A 15,993-nucleotide genomic window follows, 5' to 3' on the forward strand; every position below is an offset into this window, starting at 1 on the left:
CTCTTCTTGGTGTGTAATGGGTGTAATCCAAGAAGCCTTCCTGGAGGCACTAGCTTCCTTAAACTAGAATACAGTTGACCCTTGAACAACATGAGTTTGAACTGCGCTGGTCCCCTAATACTCTGATTTTTTTTTTTTTTTTCAATAAATACATACAGTACTACACCCTCCGCGGTTTGGTTGAATCCGCGGATGGGGAACCAGGAGGGCCGACTGTAAAGTTATGCGGATTTTGGCTGCGTCGCTGGCCCCCGTGTTGTTCAAGGGTCAACTGTATGCGTGTAACCCTCCCTTACTCTGGAAAAGGCCTACTCGGCCTGCACTATTCCTGGCAGAGACACTACGCAAGCAGCCTCTCTGCAGGCAAGGACTCCCGCAACCCGGAATCCACGTGTAACCCGCCTCCCCTCTCCACCCATCCAGGAGAAGTCTCCCGCCTCGCCAGGAGCCCGCGATGCCCGCCCCGCAGTGCGCCTCCTGCCGCAAGGCGCGAGCCGCCCTCCGCCGTCCGCGCTCGGGCCAGGCGCTGTGCGGCACCTGCTTCTGCGCCGCCTTCGAGGCCGAGGTGCTGCACACGGTGGTCGCGGGCCGCCTGCTGCCGCCCGGCGCCGTGGTGGCCGTGGGCGCCTCGGGCGGCAAGGACTCCACTGTGCTGGCGCACGTGCTGCGCGAGCTGGCCCCGCGCCTCGCCATCTCGCTGCACCTCGTGGCCGTGGACGAGGGCATCGGCGGCTACCGGGACGCGGCGCTGGCGGCCGTGCGGCGGCAGGCAGCGCGCTGGGAGCTCCCGCTCACCGTCGTGGCCTACGCAGAGCTCTTCGGGGGCTGGACGATGGACGCCGTGGCCCGCAGCACGGCCGGCTCCGGCCGCAGCCGCTCCTGTTGCACCTTCTGCGGGGTGCTGCGCCGCCGGGCGCTAGAGGAAGGGGCGCGCCGCGTGGGAGCCACGCACGTCGTGACGGGTGAGCGCAGGCGCGGCACAGAGGGGCGCGGTGGGAGGAACGGGCGCATGCGCGGGCGAGGGGCTGACACTGCGAGGGGACTGAGGCGCATGCCCAAGAGGTGGTAATGGAGACTATATCCTAGGGGACAGAACCCAACAAGGAAAAGGGGATGTGCGCATGCTCCAGCATGGGGCTGGAGCCCACAGAAGGTTCATGCTGGGGTAGGGGGGCGGCAGGAGACAGGATGGGCTATGTCAGGGTTGGGGCTAGGCAGGGCATCACAAAGACTTTGGTGTCTTTGCCACCATCTGGGTCTACATAGATTGGCAAGAAGGGTGGGAGATGGGAGAAGTGAATGAGTAGGAGTTAGTCTCTGGGAATTAGGTCTTTGATTCTTAATTTATTTTTAATTGTCTAACACTCTTGGTCTCATGGCCCCCAACTGTCTTTCTTCAGAATACTTCTCTATCTCTGCAAAGCATCTCTCTGCCTCCTAACGCCTTTTTCTTGTTGGAATCTCTTCGATAACTCTCTTTTATTCTCTCACTTTCATCCATTCCTTCAACAAACTACCGGGTTTCTACTAAATGCCAGATCCAAGCTGTTATTAATATATATAATATGTATTACACATATATATTATATATGCTATTATCATCATCATCGGACTAGGGCCGAGAATACAACTATGCACAAGACAGACATAAGTCCGAACCTTTGAACAACACAAATATAGAATGATAAACGATCATAAATGTTACTGAAAAAAATTACACGGACTATGTGAGCAAAAAGAGGACCTTATGATGTGGAGAGACGGGATCAGGGAGGTGTTTTGAGATCCGAGGGCTCAGGGTGAGGAGGTGGAGAGGAGTGAGGGTTGGGGGGTAGGTTGTTCCAAGCAGAGGGAACCATCTGAGCAGAGGCCCGTTTGAGATGCCCCAGGAAGACCAGAGAGCCTGGGAGGTGAGGCCCAGCAGTGGGCGGAGCTTGGCTCCACAGGCCCTTGTGGCGGTGAGGCATTAACACCTGCTCCTTGGAGCAATGGGGAAACCAGTGGTCCTGATATGAAGACTGTTTGACTTTGAAAAGTTCACTGTGGCAGGGGTGAGGAGCCTGGGTTGGAGGGGCAAGGCGGAGCAAAGGAGATGACCTCGGAGGGAGGCAGCTGGGGTGGTCCAGGTGAGAAAAGATGGTTGTGAGAATCAATGCATTTTTTATGGTGTGTAAATATTCCCTTACTTTCTCCCTGGTCTCTCTAAACAAAGATAACACAAAAACATTGCAGTCTGTGTTGTCAAAGGCACTTGTGTCAACAACTATGAGTTTTCTACGGCTGCTATAACAAATTACCACAAATTGAGTGGCTTAAAAACAACACAAATTTATTAGCTTGCAGTTCTGGAGGTCAGAAGTTGAGCAAGGGTCTCACTGGGCTGAGACCAGTGAAGAAAGGTTGGCATTCCTTCTGAAGAGTCTATGGGAGAGTCCATTTCCTTGCCTCTTCTGGTTTTAGAGGCCGCCTTCATCCCTCGACTCCTTCCTCCAGCTTCAAAGCCAGCAGCAGCGGGCTGAGTCCTTCTCACCTTGCATCATCTGACCTTGCTTCTGTCCCCACACCTCCCATCCTGACTCTTTCACTTTAAGGACCCCTGTCATTACCCTGGGGCCCACCTGGATAATCCAGACTGCTCTCCCTATCTTAAGGTCAGCTGATTAGCAACCTGCATTCTGTCAGTAATCTTCATCTCTTTTGCCATGTGACCCAACATATTTTCAGGTTGGGGGGTGGGGGTGAATTCTACTTACCACAACGATCCTCTTTCCAATCTCCATTAAATGCCTTTTTTTTTTTTTTTTTTTTGCTGTGTGGCTTGTGGGATCTTAGTTCCCCAACCAGGGATTGAACCCCAGCCCTCCGTATCAAGCGCTGAGTCCTAACCACTGGACCGTCAGGGAATTCCCTGAAGTACACTTTCAACTGAGACTGAAATGATAGTTGTAGCATAAAGCGCTTTTACTCACTACATGAAAGGGCACCTAGCAAGGGGCCTGGTTTGCAATACGAGGGGGGCAAATGAGGGCACCCCAAGTTGCTCCACCGGAGCCTGGTGTGTTCCCCTCTCCTTTCTCGCGGGGTCCACCCGCAGCCTCCCCCCGGCCGCCCCCCGGTACCGCGGGGTCTCCTCCCGCGGACCCGCCGGCCCCCGCGCCCCCTCCTCACGGGCTCCCGTCTCTCCCCCAGGACACAACGCCGACGACATGGCGGAGACGGTGCTCATGAACTTCCTGCGCGGCGACGCGGGCCGGCTGGCGCGGGGCGGGGGCCTGGGCTCTCCGGGCGAGGGGGGCGCCCTGCCGCGCTGCCGCCCGCTGCAGCTGGCCTCGCAGAAGGAGGTGGTGCTGTACGCGCACTTCCGCCGCCTGGACTACTTCTCCGAGGAGTGCGTGTACGCGCCCGAGGCCTTCCGCGGCCACGCGCGCGAGCTGCTCAAGCTGCTGGAGGCGGCGCGGCCGTCGGCGGTGCTGGACCTCGTGCACTCGGCCGAGCGCCTGGCGCTGGCCCCGGCCGCGCGGCCCCCGCCGCCCGGCGCCTGCTCCCGCTGCGGGGCGCTGGCCAGCCGCGCGCTCTGCCAGGCCTGCGCCCTCCTGGACGGCCTGAACCGCGGCCGGCCCCGCCTGGCCATCGGCAAGGGCCGCCGGGGGCTGGACGAGGAGGGGCCGCTGGGTCGCCGCGGGGAGCCGCAGCCGTCCGGACCCCCGGCTTCGGAGCCCATCCCCGGCTTCTAGAGACTCCGGTTCTCCGCTGGGATCCGACGACGTGGGAGTGCGGGGCCGCCTGTAAATGACACTGTGAAGGAACCCGAGTTACCTTAGCCTGGGCTTCGGTGTGAGGTTGGAAAGGGGTCGGAACCCCTTACCTGTGATCCTGCAGAAGCTGGGGCTCTGCGCTCCTGGGGCTGCGGAGGACTCCTGGGTGTGTGGGGGACTCCTGGGCCTCAGAGAGGAGAGAACTAAACAACTTTCCATTCCTGAGCGAGTGGGAATTAGGGGGCTCCTTGCCTGTACCTCTGTGGGGTTCTGGGCGTGCTCAGATAGTCCTAACCCTTCTTGAGCGCCTACTGTGTGCCTGATGTTTCATGTTTGCCTGCAGTGGGATAAGCAAAACCATGTAACTTGATGGGCACGTCAGTTCCAGCAATCGTGATGCTTCTGTGTGAGCACTGTACACAGGGCACGCGCTGGGTCGTCTCATTTCATCCGCACCACGATCTCATTGGCTATAGCCTGGGCCCCATAACTGGCCTGAGGTCACCTCGCTGGAGCCCCAAATGGGGGCTCACACCCAGGTCTGCCTGGGGCTCCTCAAGACGGTGTATTTAGTCCTTACCCTCCCCCCTCTCCCTGCCCACCACCACCCGAATCTCTGTGTGATGGGTGGGGAGCCACTGGGTCAGCTCCCCAGAGCTCAGATTTCTGGAGGCAGAGCTGGGTGAACCTGGGTCAGTGACTTAACCTCTCTGGTCTTCCATTTCCTCCTCTGAGAATGGAATCAAAGACTCCCACCGAAGCACTGTTGTGAATATTTGATAAAGCACTCAATAAATGGTGTCCAACTTCGTTGTTCACATTAAAGTTTGGCCACCAGGGGGCTCTGGGTTGCAGGGTTGCCTCCCTGCCGGTCCAGACAGGTGTGAGGCTCAGAAACTTCCTGCCTGACCCCTGGGGAGACTTGGTGTCCTCAGTCCCACATCCGAGCTGTGCTGGGCTGGTTCCTTGTCAGGAGTGCCTTCCTTTCCCATCTTCCGGCTCACATCCTCCAGGGGCCTCCTGGAAGCATCCCTGATTCTCTCCTCCCACCCTGCCCAGCCCAGGACATTAGGACTCTCCCAAACCTCAGCCCCTGGGTCCTGTCCTCCAGCCATCCACACTCTGGGGCTCGCTTTTCCTAATTAGATTGGGCTGGAGGGCAGGGACCAGAGGCCCCGCCTCCTCCGTGAGTTAGTTGAGCATTAGGATAATTATTCATTCGACAAACGTTTATTGAGCACCTCATCTGTGGCCCATGTACCAAGTGCTAGGAATACTGCAGTGAGCAAAAGACAAAAGCCCCTGCCCCCATGAAGTTCACAATCTGGGAGAAACAGACAATAAGTCAATAAAAATATAATGTCAGGTAGTGATTAATGCAACAAATAAACATAGGGCTTCCCTGGTGGCGCAGTGGTTGAGAATCTGACTGCCAATGCAGGGGACACGGGTTCGAGCCCTGGTCTGGGAAGATCCCATATGCCGCGGAGCAACTAAGCCCGTGAGCCACAACTACTGAGCCTGCGCGTCTGGAGCCTGTGCTCCGCAACAAGAGAGGCCGCGATAGTGAGAGGCCTGCGCACCGCGATGAAGAGTGGCCCCCGCTTGCCACAACTAGAGAAAGCCCTCACACAGAAACGAAGACCCAACACAGCCATAAATAAATAATTAAAATAGCTTTACCTTAAAAAATAAATAAATAAATAAAGCAGGATAAAGAGAGATGGAGATAGCAAAAGCCAGTGTCCATAGGGGTCAGGGCAAGGCCTCTTTGAGGAGGTGGCATTTGAGCCGAGACCTGAATAAAGCAAAGGAGTGAATCATAAAGCCATCTCGGGGGAGAGCTTTCCAGGCAGAGGGAACTGCCAATGCAAAAGCCCAGAGGTGGGAATAAAGTTGGTAAGTCCAGGGAACAGCAAGGAAGTGTGGTCAGGGCAGAGTGGGCAGGGAGAAGAAGAGCAAGAGTTGAGATCAGGTGGTAGCCAGGGCTGGTCCTGCAGCATCTCGCTGAGGCAGGAGCCCATCTCCGTTTTCTAAAAATCCCTGCAGCTGCGGTGGAGAGAACGGGCTCTAGGGGGCGCAAGATGATCACGGTCAATTGGAATGATTCTAGCGCACCAGGCACTGCGGAACACTCCTTCCTTGCGTTTTGATCCCCAATTTTACAAAGGGTAAATTTTTGACTCAGAGGGGTGAAGTGACTTGCCCAAGGTCACACAGCAGCAAATCAGTGAAGGAGTTAGGGCTCTTGAACCTTTTTGCTATGCCGCCTGCTGGAAGCAAGAGGACCTGGGCCCTTGTTGCAGGTCGGCCACGGATTCACCCTGTGGTTTTGGGCAAGGGACTTTTCTGTAACCGAGTTTCTCCCGTCACACCTTCACACCTTCACACCAGGAGGTGGGTGGTTGGTTAGATTTCTGTTGTGGTTTAGAGTAGCACTATCCAATAGGAATATAATGCGAGCCATATGTGTAATTTCAAAATTACGAGTAGCCATATTTTTTAAGGGGGGAGGGGAAAATTTAATAATGTATTTTATTTGACCCACTATATCCAAAATATTACTATTTTAACATGTAATCAATATTTTAAAACCTTGGGGATGGGACTTCCTGGTGGCTCAGTAGTTAAGAATCCGCCTGCCAATGCAGGGGACACGGTTTTATCCCTGGTCTGGGAAGATCCCATATGCCGCGGAGCAACTAAGTCTGTGTGCCACAACTACTGAAGCCCGCGCTCTAGAGCCTCTGAACTACAACTACTGAAGCCCACGCGCCTAGAACCGGTGCTCCGCAACCAAAGAAGCCACAGCAATGAGAAGCCCGCGCACCACAAGGAAGAGTAGACCAGAGAAAGCCCGCGCCCAGAAACGAAGACCCAACGCAGCCAAGAATAAATAAATTAAAACCTTGAGGATATTTTACCTTTTTTTGGTACTAAGTTTTCAAAATCCGGTATGTATGTTACACTTACAACCCGTCTCTATTCAGATTCAACCACAGTTCTGTGGCAAATGTGACAAGAGGGCCTCAAGCGGGAGCTGGGGAAGATGCTGTTCTCAGCTCCTACCACAAGGGGGTCACTGTGACCACACCTTGCATCGGGTGGCCATTGACCGAAGAGCAAAGTCTTTCTTTCCGCTGCCTGGTTGGGGAGCTTTGCTCTCTCCTCCCACCTCCCCACCGGTCCCCCTGGCCTGAGCCAGCCTCCAAGGGCGAGAGACACAGTCTGGCAGAAACCTGAAGGTCCCCTATGAACGCTGGAAACCTTCCATGACCTCAAGATCCATGTGCACATTCATTCATTCATTCTGCAAATATTTATTGAGCACTCAGTTTGTGACAGCAATGAACAAAACAAAAACCTGCCCTCATGGGAGAGGCCAAAAAAGGAGGAAAATAAGTAGACTACGTAGTGTGTCAGATGGTGATAAATTGATTAATCGGAGGATGGGAAGCATGCCACACGTTTAAGTAGGGTGGATAGGGCACACCTCGAGGGGAAGATGACATTTGAGCAGAGACCCACACAAGGTGAGGCAGTGGGCTCTGCAGATCTGTGGGAACAGCGTGGGCAAACGCCAAGGGAGGCAGGGGAGTGGTGGAGCGGGTAAGTGGAGGAGAGAGGTAAGAGGGGCCCGATTGCATGGGCACAGCTGTGATTTTGAGGCGGAAGCCACGGAGAGTTTGGAGCCGAGGGGTGAAAAGGATCATCTCTTTATTCAGGAAGCCAACATTTGCTGGCACCTCCCAGGAGCCAGGCCCTGCACGGGGCACCGGGGAAACAGAGCTGGGTCAGCCCCAGTCTCTGCCCTCAATGGGCTCTCTGATGGGGGAGGCGGCACGGACCGACACTGGCAAATCAAGACCCAAAGGGATACGTGTCACGGCGGGGGTTCGTAAGGGCACAGGGGAGCCCAGAGGTGGGGCGGTTAACTTAGCGTGGGGCGTCATAGAACGCTTTCTGAAGGAGGTAGTGTTTAAACCAGGCCCCAGAAGATGAGTAAGAATGAGCACGGGGAAAAGGGTGGAGGAGGACGGGTGCACCTGCGGCCCAGAGAACAGCAGGTGGAAAGGCCTGCAGGGAAGGACACACCGTGAACCGGGCTGAATGGCTGCCTCTGGTGCAGGACGCCCGGGTAGGAGCTGGTGAGGGCGGCCAGCGTCTCCCCACCCCACCCCCAAGAGGGTCAGGATGCCATTGCACAAGGCAGATTTCCCGCTGGGGTGATGGGGCACCAGGAAGGGTTTAGAGCGGACAGGCCTCGCCCCGGGTGTCAGAAAGAGCCTTCTGGGTCTGTGTCTAGGAGGACTGTGGGGTGGGGATGGGGGAGGGGGACTTCAAGGCCAGGAAGCCAGGGAGAAGCCAAAACCATAAGCGGGTGGGAATGGTGGGAACAGAGATGAGGGCTATCTAAGAAGTCTGGAAATCCTACTAAACTCTAGGGTGTGCCTTGAAAGTATTAAGAGCTCCTGCCTAAACCCCCCAAACTGTAAATACAAGAGAAACCTCTCCTAAACAGGCTGAACAAAAATAAAGATGTTTGCCACTTAGGCAGGCCGTGGCGAACACGGGAGAGTCTTTCTGAGGGAGAAAGTCGTGGTAAACAAGGAGGGTGGGGCACAGGTGTTGCCCAGGCAAGAAGTCTAGTCATCATGGAGCAGGGCTTTGGCTGAGGCGGAGGTCAGGAGATTTTTGAGCACAGCAGCGATAAGGACCATCTCTTTATTCAGGAAGCCAACATTTGCTGGCACCTCCCAGGAGCCGGGCCCTGCACGGGGCACTGGGGAAACAGAGCTGGGTCAGCCCCAGTCCCTGCTCTCAATGGGCTCTCTGTCTGGGAGCCCATGGGTCTTGGTGAATGCAGCCCTTACCTAAACACAAGGGGTCCTTTATACTTATCGAATGTCTGTGAAAGGACCAGGACTGATGAGGCAGGAATCCCCCACGCCTTAAGGTACCATCCCCTGGAGTCAGAAGCATTCTTTCCTGCAAGGATTTGGAACCCGATCTCAGAAAGATGGGCTTCCCCATCTTCCCCCTGTGTGTGCTCTCCCAGGGCTGGGTAATTAGAGATTCCTGTCAGGTCTGAAGATGTAGAGGCATTGGGTGCAGAGATTCTGGGGAGAGGAAGGCTCTCAATAATCTCACTCTCATTCAGCCTGTTTTCATAGAGGCCCTGCACATGGCCAGCTACCAGAGTGGGCTCCAGGGATTCAGCAGTGAGCACTTTAGACAAGGTCCCTGCCCTCATGAAGCCTCAGTCTGAGTGAGAGAAATGTTTCTTCATTCCATAAATGTTTACTGAGCACCTACTATGTGCCAGGGAACAGAAGCCAAGAAAGCAGGCCAAACCCCCTGCCCTGTCAGAGTTGGCACTCAAATTGTGGGAGAGAGACTACACAGAAAAGGAGATAAATAAAACACGAGGGACATCCGATGGTGATAAATACCATAGAGAAAAAACAACAACAACAATAAAAAAGGAAGCAAACACATAAAGCAATTATAGATTGAAATGAGGCACAGAAAGGAAACCAACAAGGGGCTGAGATAGAAACTAGAAGGGAATGTCTACTCTAGAGAAGGTGATCACGGGCAGAGTGGTGGGGTGCGTGTCCCAGGCAGAGGGAACAGCAAAGACAGGCCCTGAGGTGGGAAGGCACCTACCATGTCAAGAAAGTCAAGGAAGTCCAGGGGGTCTGAGGCACAGCGCATGACGGAATGGTGAGGCTGGAGAGGCGGACGTAAAGCCAGACACAGAGTGCCTTGGAGGTGTTTAGGTTTTATTACAATTGCAGTGGGAAATCATAGATGGGCTTTAAGCAGGGTTTAACATGATACTCTTTTATATTTTAAGAACATATTGGCTGCCAAGTGGAGAATGAACTTAGTGTCGGGTAGGAGTGGGGGGAGGTGGGAATGGGGTTGAATGTGGAAGCAGGGAGACTAGCTTGGATGCTCTTGCACCTGTCCAGGTGAGACGTAAGGGTAGCTTGGACAAGGGTGAGTGAGAGGAAGTAAGTGGGTGGATTCAGTGTCTATTTTGGCACTAAGGTGACAGGAAGTGCCAAAGTAGGAAGTGGGAGTGAGGGAGGGGATCAAGGACCACTCCCAGCTTCTGACGAAAGCAACTAGGGAGAGGATGGTGTCACCACCAACAAAGGGAAATAAGTGATTGATGATGGAGATGGAGGGAGGTGGGGCAGAGATGTTCGTTGGCTGTTGACGGGGCATCAGGGGCACCCAGGTGTGTATGCAGAAGCTGCCTGGCATGTAGCAGATTCAGGTGCTGACTCAGAGCCATCTAAGAGATTACCCAGAGAGAGTCTGGGTAATCAAAGAGACACGTGAAATCAGCAGCAGAGGAGCATGGAGTCAGATGGGCTGGGGTTCCAATCCAAGCTCCACCACTTGCTTGTTGGGCAACTGACCTCATTTCTCTCAGTTTCCGCATCTGTAGAATGGGTGTGATTGTGTGTACCACACAGGGCCAATGGGGGGATTAAGCAAGACGTGACACTTAGGAGGTACCAGAGAAATTGCCAACCAAGAGCTGATGGGAGACAGAAGACAAAGGTGAGGGTCCGTTTGTGTTTTGTTTGTTTTGGGTTGGTTTTTTTTGTTTTGTTTTGTTTCTTGTTTTAGCAGCCTGCGGGATCTTAGTTCCCTGACCAGGGATCGAACCCATGCCCCCTGCAGTGGAAGGGGGGAGTCCTAACCACTGGACCACCAGGAAATTCCCAAGGTGAGGGTCCATTTGCACATACCAGAAACATTCTTTGCACGAACTCTCAGCCGCTGGGGCTGTTCCAGGAGAAGAGGATCCAGCAGAGAATTCCCCACCTTCGATGGCATGGAGACGGATTTGGAGACAGAATGGCATGGCATTTAACAGCCAGATGACCCAGGTTCCAATCCTGGCTAATGCCATTTGCACAAGTGACTTCTGCCTGAGACCCGGTTTCCTTATCTCTAACGCGGTACTAACCCTAACCCTAACCTCATAAAGCTCTTGTGAGGATTCCATGTGATAATGTATGGAAAGTCCTTGACAACCTGCCAGATTTGTATTATAAATGGAGATAGAGACAGGCATTTGCTGACAGGGAGTCAGGAGCCCCCAGGAGCCCCCAGGAGAGAGGACCCCCCCTGGCTTCACAGTCTCTCAGCCTCCAGGTGGCCGGAGACCACCTCCCCCATCACCCAGTCCCACAGGTACACCCTGGCCCCTACCTCCATCAGAAGAGCTCCACCTCTAAAACCACAAAATCCCACATCCCACTCCCAGACTACAGCCTCCCATGCTTCCAGAGCTCTGCCATACCTGTTCTTCCACCTCAAAGACACCCTGACCCTCTTTGTGCAGCCCTCCCTCCACCAAGGCCCTTATTTCTGCACCTCCTTTACCCTTACATTCCGCCCCTTTACCACACCCCCTCCCGCTGTCCTTTGCGGGAGGAAACAAAGCAAAATCATCTGGTTGCTCAGAGGACGCCTCTTTAAATTCCTGGTCACCAGCCTCACCTGGGCACCTGCTCGCCATCCTCACCTCCCCAGCCAGGTGCCCGCTGAGGTGAGTTGGCCTGGGCCTCCTAGTCTCCCTGGCCCAGCCCTCCCTCCACTTCTGGCCACCCGACCCACACCCCACCCGCAAACTCCCCCACCCTTTCCTTCTTCCTTTCTGAACAAGGGAAGAGGTGTCTTTCCTTTTGTCTGGGGCTAATCCCACCACTCGGCTGGGCAGGTGCACCACCCACGCCTTTGTTTTCGGGCATCCCTGAGGTTGTTAAGAGCTCTCCGCCGGGGTTTGCATCACGGTGCCACCACGCAGCTTTGTGTAACCTTGCATGGGCGTCTCCACTTCTCCTTCTGCACATGGAGAATAATAAGTGTACCTTTCTCACCAGACCGTGGGAAGGGTTCGGTAAGTTAACTTACAAAAAATGCGTTAAAACAGTGTTGGACACACAAATCAGCGCTCCGGTGGAACTGAGGCTCAGATCACCTCGGGAGAACATAGAGGATTCAGAGAGTCCAGGAGTTTGTACGCTTCCTCCTGGGCTTACCAGCTGGATGACCTTGGACAAGCCACTTCCCCCTTCCCCCAGCCTCCGTTTCTCAGACTGTAAAATGGGCCCAAGATAGTCCCTAGCCCATGGAGTCTGGACTTTCCTCGACCTCACCGCCCTCATTTCCTTCTATTTTCTTCCCTGGCTCATGCTGCACCAGCCACACTGGTCCCCTGACACATCAGACCTCCTTCCACCTCAGGGCCTTTGCACGTGCTGCTCTCTCTGTCTGGACCAGTCTTCCCCCGGTATCCCTGACAATCTGCAGGTCTTTGCTCAAAGATCCCCTCGGTCAGTCCTTCCCTGGACACTGACCTCTTCCCTGCTTTCTTATTCTTCTTAGCACTCATAACTTGCAATAGTATACATTGTATTTATTTAACTTTCTTTTGCTTGGTTGCCTTTCCTTCCACAATGGAAGCATCAGGAGGGTAGGGATCTCCGTCTATTTTGTTTATTGCCGTATCCTCAGCACTTAGAACCGTGCCTGATACCTAGTAGGTGCTCAAGAAATATTTGTTGAATGGAAGGAGGGATAGGGAGAAAGGGAGAGGGGAAGGGAGGGAGGGAAGGAGGAATGAAAGAAGCTAACCCACATAAAGAAGTTACCTGGATACACAAATTGTGGCCTGTCCATACGGTGGTGTATGATCCAGCCTTAAAAAGGAAGGAAATTCTTGGGACTTCCCTGGTGGTCCAGTGGTTAAGAATCTGCACTTCCACTGTAGGGGGTGCAGGTTTGATCCCTGGTCCAGAAAATAAGATTCTGCATGCCGCATGACACAGCAAAACAAAGTATAAAAAAAAGGAAGGAAATTCTGACATGAACCTTGAGGATATTATGCTCAGGGAAATAAGCCAGACACACAAAAAATAATCACACAATTACTACATGATGGCACTTATATGAAATACCTAGAGTAGTCAGATTCATAGAGACAGAAAGTAGGATGAAGGTCACCAGGGCCTGGAGGGGGGGAGGATGGGAAGCCTGTGTTTCATGGGGACAGAGTTGCAGTTGGGGAAGATGAAAAGGTTTTGGAGACAGATGATGGTGATGGTTGCACAACCAAGTGAATGTACTTCATGCCATTTAAAAATGTTTTAAGGGACTTCCCCGGTGGCGCAGTGATTAAGAATCTGCCTGCCAATGCAGGGGACACGGGTTCGAGCCCTGGTCTGGGAAGATCCCACATGCCACGGAGCAACTAAGTCCGTGCACCACAACTACTGAGCCTGCGCTCTAGAGCCCATGAGCGACAACTACTGAGCCCGCGAGCCACAACTACTGAAGCCCGCACGCATAGAGCCTGTGGTCCGCAGCAAGAGAAGCCACCGCAATGAGAAGCCCGCGCACCGCAACGAAGAGTAGCCCCCGCTCACTGCAACTAGAGAAAGTCCGCACGCAGCAACGAAGACCCAATGCAGCCAAAAATAAATAAATAAATAAAATTTATTTTAAAAAATGTTTTAAATGGTAAGTTTTATGTTGTGTATTTATTATATTTATGTATTTATTATGTTATGTATGTATTATACTTCACCACAATAAAAAATTTTATTTTTAAAAAAGTTTTGAACATTAAAAAACAAGCAGGAAGAAGAACATAACACAGCACCTGGCTGAACCAAGACCTCAGTAGGCGTGTGGGTTTTGTTTTCGTTTTTTGACAATTTAAAGCTGGAAATTCATTTCTTTTAACTTTTAATTTTGTATTGGAGTATAGTTGATTAACAATGTTGTGTTACAATGTTCACTGCAGCTCTATTTACAATAGCCAGGACATGGAAGCAACCTAAGTGTCCATCGACAGATGAATGGATAAAGAAGATGTGGCACATATATACAATGGAATATTACTCAGCCATAAAAAGAAACGAAATTGAGTTATTTGTAGTGAGGTGGATGGACCTAGAGTCTGTCATACAGAGTGAAGTAAGTCAGAAAGAGAAAAACAAATACCGTGTGCTAACACACACATATGGAATCTAAAAAAAAAAAAAAAAAAGGTCATGAAGAACCCAGGGGCAGGACGGGAATAAAGACGCAGACGTAGAGAATGGACTTGAGGACATGGGGAGGGGGAAGGGTAAGCTGGGACGAAGTGAGAGAGTAGCATGGACATATATACACTACCAAACGTAAAATAGATAGCTAGTGGGAAGCAGCCGCATAGCACAGGGAGATCAGCTCGGTGCTTTGTGACCACCTAGAGGGGTGGGATAGGGAGGGCGGGAGGGAGGGAGACACAAGAGGGAAGAGATACGGGGATATATGTATACGTATAGCTGATTCACTTTGTTATACAGCAGAAACTAACACACCATTATAAAGCAATTATACTCCAATAAAGATGTTTAAAACAAACAAACAAACAACAACAACAAATGTTGTGTTAGTTTAAGGTGTACAGCAAAGTGACCCAGTTATACATACACATGTATTTTCAAATTCTTTTCCCATTTAGGTTGTTTTATAATATTGAGCCGCGGTACCCAGCTTAGACTGCCCGCCCTCTGGAAACACTTTCCCCGCCCCTGGGGCTTCATCAGGCCCTTCAACACTGCCACTCACTCCCCTGCCACCCCCATTAGAGCACACATCACACCAGATGGAGTTTCCTGTTGCCTCTTGGGCCTTTCCTGCCAGACCGTGAGTTTCTTGAAGGCGAGGACTGTGGCCATATGTTCATTCATTCATTCATCATCAGATAGTTCTTGAGGACCCTGTCATGGCAAACTGTACTGTGGCGGGTGGAGTAGGGAGCAAGGCAGCCCAGAGTGGAGTCTGACGGGAGGGGAATGAGCAACCTGGCAGCGACCCTGAGGGAACTAGGGGCTGGGATGGGGGGGGGGATACGGCAGTTAACTGAGCCCTATTCGCGGTTGCATCCCCAGCACTTTTTTCTTGCGCTCCCTGGGGTTTGCCGAGGCCTTCTGCTTAAGCCGAGGGTTCTTTCCAGGAAGAGGGAGATCTCAGGTTTACCTAGGTCTTCTAGCTCAGCAGAGGGTCCCCGTGAGTCCCCCAGATCACAGACTTCTGCTCAAAGGGAGGGGGGCAGGGCTTGCGCTTACCAGGAATTTGTTTTGTTGTTAATTCTTTAGTTTGAAATAACGATAGACTCACAGGAAGTTGCGCAGAGAGTACAGAGTCCCAATACCCTTCCCCCAGCTTCCCCCAGTCGTGACAGCTCAGATAACTGCAGTCCAAAATCAGAGCCGGGAAATCGACGAGGGTACCATGCTATTGACCAGACTACAGGTCCCATTCGGTGTTCGTTGTTTACGTGCATCTTTTTGCCTGTGCACGTATGTGCACGCGTGTTTCTGTGTAATTTTATCCCAAGTGTAGATCCGTGTAACCGCAATGGCATCAAGACGCAGAACTGAGCGCTCACAGAGCAGCCGCCTGTGCCGCCCCGCGCCGTCAGAGGGGGTTCTGTTTGTGCATCTCGCCCTTCTGGTTTCCCAGGGCCTGAGCCAAGACCTTCAGTTCAAAGCAGCGAGGCCCCTCAGCAGAGCCAGTTCACGGGAAACAGACGCGCACAGGGGGCTAGGTGGGCATAGGCACAGAGGGACTCCCTAGGGGCGGAGACCAGCCCAGGGGGAGAGCGGAGGAAAGTGGTTTGGGAGCAAGCCCCGGGGCTGGTGAGGGAGGGAGAGTGCACAGATGTGGCCTCCTGAGTCGCTGTGTGGTGGTCCGGATGGGCTGCCCAAGCCCAGAGACAGATGCAGTCATTAGGGAGTTTAAGAGGCTGGGGGAGGGGCTGAGGCCAGCGAGCCCTGCCCAAAGATAGGATGAGTCCCCCAAACCCAGGCCCTCCTCCGTCTGCCTGGAACCAATCCCCACCTCATCACTCTGTCTCTCCTGTTCTCTCCGGGTCCCTCTCCCCCTCTCTCTGGGTCCCTGTATCCCACTCTCCCCTGACCTCTCTGCAGAGCCTGAGGTGGGGGACACAAGTCCTGCCCTGACCTCCCCCCCGCCCCCCGCTCACTCCCTGCCGGGGCCCTTGCTCCCGGACCACAAAGTGAGAAAGCCTAGGAGACAGGACCACCCAGCACCAGGTGCCCCAGCACCTCCAGTCTCCAGCCGCCTCCTCACCCCCACCCCTTTCTCTCTCTTCCTCTGCGGCTGTGTCTCCTCTTTCTCAGTCTCCTCTGCGTCC

The 15,993-nt window shown here is 53.3% G+C and overlaps 1 protein-coding gene across 1 annotated transcript; it reads left to right on the top strand.

Moving 5' to 3' along the window:
* The first annotated feature begins 269 nt into the window (after positions 1–269).
* CTU1 (cytosolic thiouridylase subunit 1) lies at positions 270–13,611 on the top strand. The gene is made up of 2 exons (XM_082437957.1): positions 270–962; positions 3,190–13,611. The coding sequence occupies exons 1-2, from the start codon at positions 455–457 to the stop codon at positions 3,732–3,734; spliced, it is 1,053 nt and encodes a 350-aa protein (XP_082294083.1). The 5' UTR covers positions 270–454; the 3' UTR covers positions 3,735–13,611.
* The last annotated feature ends 2,382 nt before the right edge of the window (positions 13,612–15,993 follow it).

Source organism: Balaenoptera physalus (genome assembly GCF_965194825.1).
Source record: "Balaenoptera physalus genome assembly, chromosome: 19".
Classification (NCBI taxonomy): Eukaryota; Metazoa; Chordata; class Mammalia; order Artiodactyla; family Balaenopteridae; genus Balaenoptera; species Balaenoptera physalus.